General features: G+C 46.8%; 1 protein-coding gene across 4 annotated transcripts in view; it reads left to right on the top strand.

The window, feature by feature from the left end:
* The first annotated feature begins 723 nt into the window (after window positions 1-723).
* The window catches only part of DNM2 (dynamin 2), a 59,131-nt gene continuing 48,059 nt past the window's right edge, over window positions 724-11,795 (top strand). For all 4 annotated transcript variants that reach the window (XM_084609916.1, XM_084609914.1, XM_084609915.1 and 1 more), the window contains exon 1: window positions 724-988. In XM_084609916.1, the coding sequence (XP_084466042.1) occupies window positions 828-988 (161 nt within the window). In that variant the 5' untranslated portion in view covers window positions 724-827. The remainder of the gene's footprint in view (window positions 989-11,795) is intronic.

The following is an 11,795-nucleotide window of genomic DNA, read 5'->3' as shown; positions in this document are numbered from 1 at the left end:
GAATAACTGTGTTAGTCTCTAGGGTGCCACAAGTCCTCCTGTTCTTTTTGCGAATACAGAAGAACACGGCTGCTACTCTGAAAAAAATTAAAGGTATCTTCCACAAGGAGACATACACTAATACATGGCTGGGCTAAATTGAATGCGCGTTCTATCTGAGGCAATACGGTAGCCGATCTCCTCTAATACCTCCTCCGTCGAGTGGGGCGGGAAGAGGAACAAAGAAACCAATCATGTTGAGGCACACCATGATTGACCTTCTGATCACGAATCAGATATGGCTTCTCTACAAATAGCACCCAACCTTTCCTCAAGAAGCCCGCCTCCCCAAAGAATTGGATGGTGTGGCAGAGTGGCAGAAATTCTGACCAATGGAGACAGGGCGGAGTGAGTTTTTTTTTCCAGAGTGCGTCCCTCTTAGATAGAGCGACAGTCTTCCCCTCCAATGAGAAACCAGAAAAAAAGATATTGGGCGGGATCTAAAAGCGCCGCCTTCCTCGACAAAGTCACGAGTGAACTCCATTGGGCGGAAGAAAAGAGTGACCGGAAAAGCGACCAATAGCCATGCGGAAAGTAGGCGAGGGCCGCTAAACACCGCCCCCTCAGATTGAATGACGGGCTGCATGACCGCTCTTTGGGTTAGACCCCCGGGGGTGACCGCGGTGCCGGCCAATAGGAGCGGCCGCTGACGGGCCGGGGGCGGGGCGGAGGGAAGGGGTAGGGGCCGGGGCCGGATGAGGAGACGCTGAGGGGAAGTCTGGTGGCTGCCGCCCAGAGCCGCCCCAGCCGCCGCCCGAGCAGCGGGGAGCCCGGGCCCCGCGGCCGCCATGGGGAACCGGGGCATGGAGGACCTGATCCCGCTGGTGAACAAGCTGCAGGACGCGTTCAGCTCCATCGGGCAGAGCTGCCACCTCGACCTGCCGCAGATCGCCGTGGTGGGCGGCCAGAGCGCCGGCAAGAGCTCCGTGCTCGAGAACTTCGTGGGCCGGTGAGTCCCGGGGGGGGGTCCCGGGGGGGGGCCTGCCTCTTCCCTCCCCCCCCCCCCCCGGCAACGGCCAGGGCGCGGCGTAGCTCGCCGCAACTCCGCGGGCGAAGACTGCGGGCGCGCGCGTACGCCGTCTGCGTAGACCGCTTTGAGGGGCACGGCCAGGATGCTACGCTGCCGGCGTAGGTGGGGTCTGTGAATCTCTCCCGGCGGCGGCGTAACGTCCTGCGCGCCGCGCGAGGCCGCCGCCGCCGCGGCCCCCTTTGCGGAGAGCGCCTACGTCGGTTGCGTTGGCTGCGCCCGCCCGGGGGGCCTGGCGCCCGCGGGGCCGTGCGCGGGTGGCGTAGGGCGCGCTGGTGTGCTTACGCCGGCGGTGGTAGCCGAGCCCCTTCTCGATGGCGGGGCTGGGAGCGCGCTTGGCCTGGGAGCCTTGTGTGGACAGGGCGGTCCTTACGCCAATGGCTTAAACCGAGGTCTTTCCAAGGGGGGGGAGGGCGCCTCAGTGGACGCACTTGGCGTAGACCGGTGTGTGAATAGCAGTGGAGCGTGGTAGTTCCCGGCTGGCTGAGGGGCGGAGGCTCTGGCCTGTCATCCCGGGCCCTGCCTGGGGCGGGGAGGGGCTGCTCCCTGGCCCTAGGTGAGGGGGCACCTCCCTCCTCATCTGTGGGGGCCCAGGAGCACTCCCTGGGCGTGTGCCCCCAATCCTGGGACACAGGGACACTTCCCCCCATTTGTCCCCTGCCCCAGTGGCTGGGGCACCTCCCCCTATCTGGTTAGGAAGCTCTGCACTCCCCTGGAGTGTCCCCTCCTGACCGGGTAGCAGGACTTGGGTGCCTGCGGCGGGGGGAGATGCAGGATTCTGCTCCTACTGAGCTGTCCTCTTGCACCTCGGTGGTTGGAGGATGGGGTGGGAGTTATCTGTGACTTAAGGTGGGGCTCACACTGGGCCTGCCCCAGTCCCTCCCACCCTCCTGAACCTTGAGAGCAGGGCTGAGGACCTTGGCGCCACATGTTGTGGGCCTCGTGCCTGCTGAAGGGACCCTTGCAACTGTGGCTTGCAGGCTGTGAGGTGCTGGGACTGCATCTTAGGATGGGGGGAGACTGTGAGCTGCCAAAAAACAACTTTTCCTTAACTGCCTGGCTCCTGCAGCAGAAGCTGAGGTCTTGCCCGCTTTATATGTTCCTCAAAGACTCCATGGTGCTTTTCATAAGGTCCCAGGCGCCACCCTCTTGTCTTTGTCCCCAGATCCCTTCCCCTCTCCATCTCCATGGTTATCCTGGTGTGTGCTGTTATGTTACCCCAGAGAGAGAAGAGGGGTAATCCTGTTTGTCTTGTGGTTAAGCTGTGTCCCTTTCAAGTCAATGGGATCAGAATTGGGGCCAGTAACTTGTAATGCCCGTTGGGATCCTTCATGATGCAAGAAGCTAGAGATGCATGAAATGAGCAGAGTAGGCCAGCTGGTATGGAGGGTTATTCTAACATCAGTCTTAATTCCTTATGCTCCAAGGAGGAATGTCTTTAACCTTTGTACTGGTAGGAGCCAGCACCATGCTTGATATTACTGATTGTACATTAAACAAATTTTCATGTATACCCTGAAGACACTGGATCTGCATTATGGTACTGAATGGACTATGTAATTTGAAGTGATGGTCCCCAGTCCAGTGATAGTTTTCCAAACCAGTGAGAAATGGAGCAGCTTGGGTTGTTGTGTTACTGACTGGCACTTACCTTGCAGATTAATTTGGGTTGATGTCAGCATCTTTGAATTCCTTAATCTTTACCTGCAAGACACTTTTAAAAATTGTACAAGGATCTACAGGAGAACAAGTGTCGGAAGGGGGCGGAGGGAAGTCTTATGTCAAAGTAGCTGACAAGGTATCCTGAGAGCAATGCTTAGTAAAAGGCCTCTAGAAACTGGAACCTGTTATTTTTAATAGTGTTCAACGTGACTGTATTAATTTACTCAAGTTAATCTTAGACTTAAAGCTGAGTCTGTGTTTTCAATCTTTTTGCTGTGGCCATGGCAATAATGTCCAGTGGTCTCAGTTCAAATTGGGTCTGCTAGTGCGGTGTACGCACAGACTGGAGACTAGACACCTGTATTGGAGTCATTAGGCTTCTGCATGGGACCCACCCTTTCTGGATCTGGCTGCAGGATCCGGGAAGACTAAAACAGGCCCCTGCTCTGAGAGAGTTCACATTCAAAGACAAAATGCAACAAGTGGGCTTGACAGACAAGGTGGGGAGGTTGGGGAGAGGCTGAGGTGATAGTGTCAAGGTAATGTGGTGACAGCGGGTAGCTACTGCACAAGTGGACTTCAGATTCCATAAAAACCCAAAGCTTTAAAAGACTTGACTTACACCTGTCTGACTCTCTGGAGATGAATAGTAGCTTTTAATAATTTCTGCTTCTACAGTGCCTAACCCCTGTGACCTGGGGAACAAAGTCACTTCTTAGGTCACAAATTAGGACTTGTAAGAAGCTGTATTGTCTTGCTAGAGTGATCTAAGTTTTCTGTGTGTGTTAATCTCTGCCTTTTCTACAGCTTGTCCTAGCTTTAAAGGATGGTGGTGAAGGGCTGGTAACTGTGTGACTCTTGCTACTTGTAGGATTTCTTTATAATGTACTAACAACTTAACTAAAGGGGTATATCTAGGATCTGTATCTCCAGTAGTGCCTCACGGTATCGGATGGTAGATAGTTCCAATAAAGATCAATTAGGCACACTGGGAAGCACATGGTCCAATGGATAAGACACTGAACTGGGAGTCAGGAGGCTTGGGTTCTAGTTCTTGCTCTGCCACTGACCTGCTGGGTGATCTTGGGCAAGTCACTTTGTCATGTTGCCTTTCTGAGGCTCTGTTCCCCTCCCACCCGTAGTCCTGTTTTAGACTGCATAAGGTCTTTTGGGCAAGGATGGCTTCTTAATATGTCTGTAAAGCGCGCAGTACAGTGGGGCCCCATTTGGGTTAAAGCAGATGCTGTATTAGGGTCTTCTTGATATGTAGACTATCTGAGTGTGCCTAAAACTCTGTCCTGAAATTCCACTCCCCCCATCCTCTGTAATGCCTCTGCTTGGGTTGAAGTCGTGCCTTCATCTCTTTTCCAAAAAGCAGTGTTCTGTTTGACTCAGGCTGGGCTGTTTTCCCTACATTTTTGGATGCTTTAGCCTCTTAATCACAATGATCTCAGACCAATAATTTATTTTTTCTGTTAGAAGAAGGTCACATGGGGTTTTTCAATGTCTTGCTCCTGTGGTTAAACCTTTTCATTATTTAAAATTTTCCTAGGTTGGTGACCAGATGTGCCCATATGTTTGAGATCAGAATCTGGGGCCTTGTGGTGTGGCATCTAATGCTTGGTCTTTCATTATCACATGGGTTTGAGCCACGTTTTGGGTTAACAGCTTTCCAAAGAGGTGTTTGTGGTAGGGGGAATTGGAAGCCCGCTGATTCCATTTTTATTACTTGCTAGATTTATAAAAGGCAGCTGGATCAATTGAAATCCAATTTTGTAAAACAAAACTTGCACCTGGACTGGTGCATTGCGCCAAGCTTTGTCCCAACTGGGATCAACATGGTCATGTTATTATCTCCTCAAAAGCTGCCAATGGATATACTGGCAGCCTGTAATTATAGTGACACTGAAAGCCCAGCACCATAATTAAAAATCTTTGTTTCATGGCTTTTAAGCCTTCAACAAGGAGGCCTTTAATAAGGGGTTAACCAAAATCTATAGAATCTCTTTCAATACGTGTCTGAATTAGGCAGGTTTTACGTGAGGCAAAATCCTTGTAAAAAAATTTTTTTTTGGGTAACCTGGAATCTTCCACACGAATCTTGTATTACAGTGAGGCCCTTGTGTTCATAATTGAGGGTAATTATTATGTCTGTGTTGAATTCTGCCTTCACTTGGTGTCCTCAAAGTAGCGTTTGAACACTCTAAGCCACAAGATCAAGAAGATTCTTACTGTGTGGTAATAACAATGGCATGGTACCTTCCACTTTTCTCTTTCATGTAGTTCTTTCCCTACATAACTACAAAAGCATTTGGGACAAAATTAAAAGGGAATGTAGCTCTAAATACCTATAGTTATAAGTTTCAGAGTAACAGCCGTGTTAGTCTGTATTCGCAAAAAGAAAAGGAGTACTTGTGGCACCTTAGAGACTAACCAATTTATTTGAGGATAAGCTTTTGTGAGCTACAGCTCACTTCATCGGATGCATCTGATGCTCACGAAAGCTTATGCTCAAATAAATTGGTTAGTTTCTAAGGTGCCACAAGTCCTCCTGTTCTTTTTATAGTTATAAGAGTGCTATTCTGTTCTAGCTGCTGCTTTGCAGTAGGGTTCAGAATAAGGGATTAGTAGCCCTGACACAGGTAACCCAGCATTAAGATTGTAAGAAGTTCAAGGCTGGGACCATCTGCTTGTATTATGGCACCATGTTTAATGCTACGTGTTACAACAATACAAAAGCTTACTAAGTTCCATGTTCTAATTCTGCATCTGAATGAAGGCTGTACACTTACTCTGAGATAGACCTGGATTAGTCTACTTTGGGACAGATCTAATATTTTGTGTGAGAGAGGGTGGGGGCTGGATGTTGGACAGTTCAGGCTTTTCGGAATGAATGCTGACTCCGTTGTGCAGGGTGCTGTACGTTGAACAAAAAGATGGTCCCTGCCTCAAAGAGCTTCCAATCTAGGTACAAGACGAAATGACAGGTGGGTACAGACAGATTGATGGGTGAATAAAAGGAAACAATGAGACCGTATGGGTCAGCGTGGAAGAAGTACACTCAGCACACCAGCAGCTTAATTGTTAAGTCTTTGTAGGCATCACAACAAAGCAGAGTTTGAAACAGGACAACGAGGGAGCTTTGTACATGTTTACAGGGAGCTGCTCCCACATGCGAGGGGCAGCTGGGGGAGAATACATGAAGGGGCTTGTTTGAAAATGTAACAAGCGGGTGCTGGGATCTTGGCTGGTCAGAGATGGAAGTTGACATCTAGTGAATGAGAGAGAAGGCATAAATGCCTGGCAAGTGAAGCCAAGCAGCCTATGTTTGATGCAGTAGACAAGGGGGAGCCGTTGGAGGGATGCAGAGAGAACCATGCTGCATAACGTTTGTTGTAGATAGTGAACCTAACAAGCTTAAGGTAAGGTGGGTGAGGTGGTATCTTACTGGACCGGTTTCTTATGGGGAGAGACAAGCTCTTGAGCTTGCACAGAGCTCTTCTTCAGGTCTGCATGCTTACAACAACATTGCTTACAAGCTTAAAGTAAATCGCTAGTGGGCCAGAACCTTTGAACTCTTAAGCTCCTGCTTAATTTTACTTGCAGGAGTAGTCCCATTTATGTCAACAGGACTTCTTGTATGTGTAAAATTAAATTTATGCAGGTTCTGGCCCTGACGGTGATGAGTGTCCTAAAAGAACCTGAATAGAAAACCAAACATCTAACCTCCTTAAGAGCCCATAGGCTTTGAGTTTTATTTGCAACACTTAATGGAAATGTAAGTAATTTCTATGTAAATCGTCTTTGTTTGGTTGTCAACATCTCTGGGGGATATTTGCAATCCAAACAGAATAGCACTGGGCTGATGCATGAAAACAAGGTGGTGAAATAGACCAGTCCTGTTTGTTGGTAAGCTTATGGGGAGCTGAGTGAAGAGTTGAAATGTGAGGGACACCAACAGAGAAAAGTCAGTTAGGTTTTTTTTTTTTTAAACTTCGCTTTTCAGTGGCTCTCACCATGGCATATTGGAATAATGGCTAATGTTAGTAATACATGAAATTATTTTGATCAGTTTCCATCTAACAATTTACCAGCTTTGTTTATAAAAATGTCCATCCTTTTGTGTTATGAAACTACTGACCCTCTTGTCTATAAATGGAAATATTTTATGCTGGTAAATTACCCTTTAAGATTTTTGTTTGCTCTATCATACTGGTCTGGTTTAATAGTAATAAATTGGAGGGCCAGCTAATGTGTGGGTTGTAAATTATGGCCTAGGAAGTGTGTCATTAATGGCCGAGCAATTTCAGTATCCTGTCCCCGGAAGTGTCGGAGGAAGGGGCAAGGTTCTCCAGTGACGCCACCACATTTCAGGCTACCTTAAATTCAGCGCTGCCTTAATTAGTTAGGCACAGAGAAATCCTGAGAGATGCCTGGAAAAACTACCACTTTCTAGCAGTAATGAGAGGTAACATTTCAGGTCCGCTTCCCTTGATAGCAGAGCGTGTTCCCAGGCTGTAATGGCAGCTGAGCTCCAGTACTTCCTGTTCAGAAAGCAAGGAGAATGCTTTGCTTTACCTGCTTGGGTTAATCACAAGCCTCGAGGCTTATTTAGCTTATTTGCCAAAGATAATTGGGGGGCGGAGTGGCACAGTGAGGGGGTTTGGATCCTTGTGACATAAGTTAATTATTCAAAATCAATTTTGATGTATTTGTTTTGTGATAGAGCCTAGAGGCCTCAATTAAATGGGGAGCCCATAGTGCTGGACACAGTGCAGACACAGGAAAACAGCCCCTGCTCTGAAGTTCTCTCAGTCTAAATAGATGAGACAAAGGAAGGTTTATGAGCCCCGTTTTACCAATGGGGAAACTGAAACATGGACAAAATAACTTGTCCAGGGTCACATAAGGAGGCTGTCGCAGAGCAGGAAGTGAGCCAGTGTAAGTATGCTAATTCTTCTAATAAGATGCAGGGATTAAAATGTATTCAGGGTGAAGCTATTTTGCCCTTAATACCCAAGGGGAAACAGAATAGTGGGTGATCTTGCCAATCATAATGCACCTCTCGATAGAGATGAATCACTTCAACCGTCTTATGGAGAGAAACGTGTAAGAGGAAATATAAAGTGGTGCATTAAAATTGCATTACAAACAGTATTATAACCCATCCTGTTGATGTCACAATGAAATGTGCATTGACTAATCCATCTTTGGAACCCTTACAGTGTCAGTACAAATGTGTTAAATGCTCTGAGACTCCCACTGGCCCTGCAGTGGCTTTGTCAGTGACATCCTGACAAATGGAAGTGTAAAAGACATTTCAATCTACATAAAATTTGACCATTGACTTGTAGTGGGTCCTTGGCTCATTGGGCCCGAGGATCACAATGGAGTCATTGTGAGCCACACAGTTGGGAGGTCTGTCCATTGACATTTGATTCCTTGAATATATTGTCAATGTGGCCATTATATCTTGTTCATAACATGTTATCAATACTGTTAGTGGTTGTAAATAAAACATTAATGAAACCAGGAGGGATGCAGATGAAGTTTCTTGGCAACTTTAAATACCTCAGTTCTGGTGAAATGCAGCAGAAGTTGTGCTTCTGAACAGCTCTGTACTCATCCCGCATGCATCCTGCAATCTCTAGTAAAACACGTGCAGTCCACCATTAATAGTGAAATGTTGGCGCAACAGCAATGCGCTTCAGAGGAAATGGATCAGATAGGCAACAAATAAATAAATACGTATTTATAAATCTAGCCTAAGGTGGAGAGAGAGACAACTTCCAGAACAATGCCGATGGAATATTTTGATGTTTCAGGGTAGGATAAAGATACAAATGACCGGTTCTTACATCAAGTTGCTGGGTAGTAATACTCAACAAATGGTCTCAAGATTTTCTGAAATCGATAGTGGCAGGTTTCAGAGTAGCAGCCATGTTAGTCTGTATCCACAAAAAGAAAAGGAGTACTTTTGGCACCTTAAACTAACAAATTTTATTTGAGCATAAGCTTTCATGGGCTACAGCCCACTTCATCCCTAATAGGAGACTAGTGCAGGGAAGCCACGGAGCCATGAGCCTGACAAGTGCAAGCAAGACCTTCCAAGTGGTGAAATACAAAGAAACTTGAGGATAGGGAGCTGACTTTAAGTGCTTTTGCTAATGGAGATGGTGCAAGTAACAGATGGGTATTAAGTGGCATCCTGCTAGCTTCAGAAAGTGGCCCTCTGCCCTGTCAATCTAGCTAAGTAAGCTAGATGGGCTGATATTGGGTAAACTGGAGGCAAGTTAGCAGGTGCAGAGCAGCAATAAAGGAAGTCTTGTATGCTGTGGCAGTGCCTTGAAAAGACAAGGTGGGTGAGATAATGTCTTTTATTGGACCAACTTCCGTTGGCTTTTGAAATATACTTTTCACATGCTCAAACCCTGGCCACTAACAGCTCTCGGAACTGGCTATTCCAGTTCCTGCCTCACTTAAGCCTGATGGCTATGTACAACAGAGCCATTTCGACCCTAGTATTTTAAATGGGGAAAGGACCTTTGTGTAGGGTCCTAGTCCCCTTTGGCACGTCCTCTGGACTGAAGTTTCTCATGGATAAGAAGACTCCCATTTATGCTGCCCACGAGATAAGCGTGCCTGAACCGAAGTGAATGTGGCAACGCCCTTCAGTTGTAAAACGCCCACACCCTGCCATTCATGGACACCACTTAGGAATGGGCTGGCTTCTGTACCACACAGAGCTTGGCTTACATCTCATTTGCAGCATAGGAGTTCCCTCTCCCCCTCAATAAAGTAATCTCTTGTTAAACAGCGGATACAGAATCTCCCTTGTAGCTTTACATTCAAATAGAAGGTCACCCTGCATTCTCCTGCATGATCAAACCATGTTCACCTTTGACCCTGGGACTTAATGGCAAACAAGTTTGTGCTGTATGGCCTGATTCCTTTGGCACTGTGTGAAATTAACATGCAGCAGGAATTGGGTTCTGTTTTCTGCCTCTGCCCTTGACTCACAGTACAGTCCCACTTCCCTTTGTCACTGGGGTTGTGAGCACTAATTATTGTAAAAGTGTAAAGTCTTGTGTGTACTCATGCTATTAAACCTGATGGAAGACTAGACAAAAATCCGTGGAAGTGCAGCTTGTTATGTTAATAACCTCTGCTTTGCTGCACTGTAACAGATTAATATGGTATTGTAAAGAGCTAACCGTTTATAGAGAATTGGGGGTGTGTCTCTTTACAGTCTAAAAGAGCAAGGTTCATGCACAAAAGGATCTTAAAATAGAGCTCAAAATGAACTTCTGTTATGTAGGGGAGGGAAGTGAATGGGCACTGAAGGCAAAAATCACAAAGATTTAGCAGGTGAAACGGGGGGGGGGGGGTGTTTGTAAAGATAAAGCCCCCAATGAAATCTCAGAAGGTTGCCCTGGAGAACGTGGGTGACTCTGAGTTGAGGCTGGATTACGCAGCCTGCTCAGGGGTCACCTTTTAGAAAAACAAAACAAACATGGGTTACAAGAAACCTTTTGGTCTCCTAGTTACAGAACACAGAAATGAAACATTTCCCCCCTGGGCCGCCAGTAGAGGTAGCCTGTACTTTTATCTTGGGCCTTTCCTGTCCCCCAACTTATTAACTGGGCAAATAGTGCATGGGCCTTAAAGTGGTTCTGGGCTTTCCTAGTCTCTCCCATTTAGTCCATAGCATGGTTTAATCATAGTATGGACAGAACCTAAGGTTTCTAGAATTGTATTTCAAGGCTCCCTCTACACTGCTTTTAATTCCGCTTGTCCAGCTGCTGTTAATGGGGCCCAGACACTGAACCCACAATCAAAACAACCTTTTAAAAAGAACATACATTTCCTAATTAGAAAAAGGGACCAGAACATCCTTAGAGATAAATGGTATGTCAATCATCTCTGTGCTCTCTGGTCCAATACAGAGAGTATGCCACTCCAATTCCAAACAGTTTTAAAATGGTATTTGGAATGTCTTCTGATGATAGCAGCCATGTTCCCGTTCTTTCTGAACAGAATGTTATCATTTATGTATCTTGGTGCTCTAGGGCCCCAATAACCTTGGTATAAAAGTGTCATGCAGGTGCATGATGTTTTGAGATCAGGCTCCTGAATTGGACAGTATAATGTAATTCCAACAGTCCCTGGTGAATGGGAGAGAGGCAAACAGAACAGGGAACAGGTTATTGAGAGAGATGGTCTTATTTTATCACCCATGTTTAAGATGGGTTTTAACAAACAGATCAGGTCTCCAGCAGTGACCATGAGATGGTGGAGTTCAGGATCCTCACAAAAGGAAGAAAGGGGAGTAGCAAAATATGGACCCTGGACTTCAAAAAAGCCGACTTTGACTCCCTTAAGGGAAGTGATGGACAGGATCCCCTGGGAGGCCAATATGAGGGGGAAAGGAGTTCAGGTAAACTGGCTATATTTTAAAGAAGCCTTATTGAGGGTGCGGGAACAAACCATCCCGAAATCTTCGGTGAGTTTAAACACAAAAAGGAAGTTTACAAGAAGTGGAGACTTGAACAGATGACTAGGGAGGAGTATATAAAAATTGCTCGAACATGCAGGGGTGTAATCAGGAAGGCCAAAACATAACTGGAGATGTAGCTAGCAAGGGATGTGAAGGGTAACAAGAAGGGTTTCTACAGGTATGTTGGCAACAAGAAGAAGGTGAGGGAAAGTGTGGCGCCCTTAATGAATGGGGGAGGCAAACTAGTGACAGATGATGTGGAAAAAGTTGAAGTACTCAATGCTTTTTTTGCCTCTGTCTTCACAGACAAGGTCAGCTCCCACGCTGCTGTCCTGGGCAACACAGTATGGGGAGGGAGGTGAGCAGCCCTCAGTGGTGAAAGAACGGGTTAAGGACTTTTTAGAAAAGCTGGATTTGCACAAGTCCATGGGTCCAGATCTAATACATCCAAGGGTGCTGAGGAAATTGGCTGATGTGATTGCAGAGCCATTGGCCACTGTCTTTGAAAAGTCGTGGTGATCGGGGGAGGTCCTGGGTGATTGGAAAAAGGCAAATACAGTGCCCATATTT

The sequence above is a fragment of the Lepidochelys olivacea genome (assembly GCF_965140295.1).
Source record: "Lepidochelys olivacea isolate rLepOli2 genome assembly, chromosome: 20".
Taxonomy (NCBI): domain Eukaryota; kingdom Metazoa; phylum Chordata; order Testudines; family Cheloniidae; genus Lepidochelys; species Lepidochelys olivacea.
This window is presented reverse-complemented; position numbering and strand designations above follow the sequence as displayed.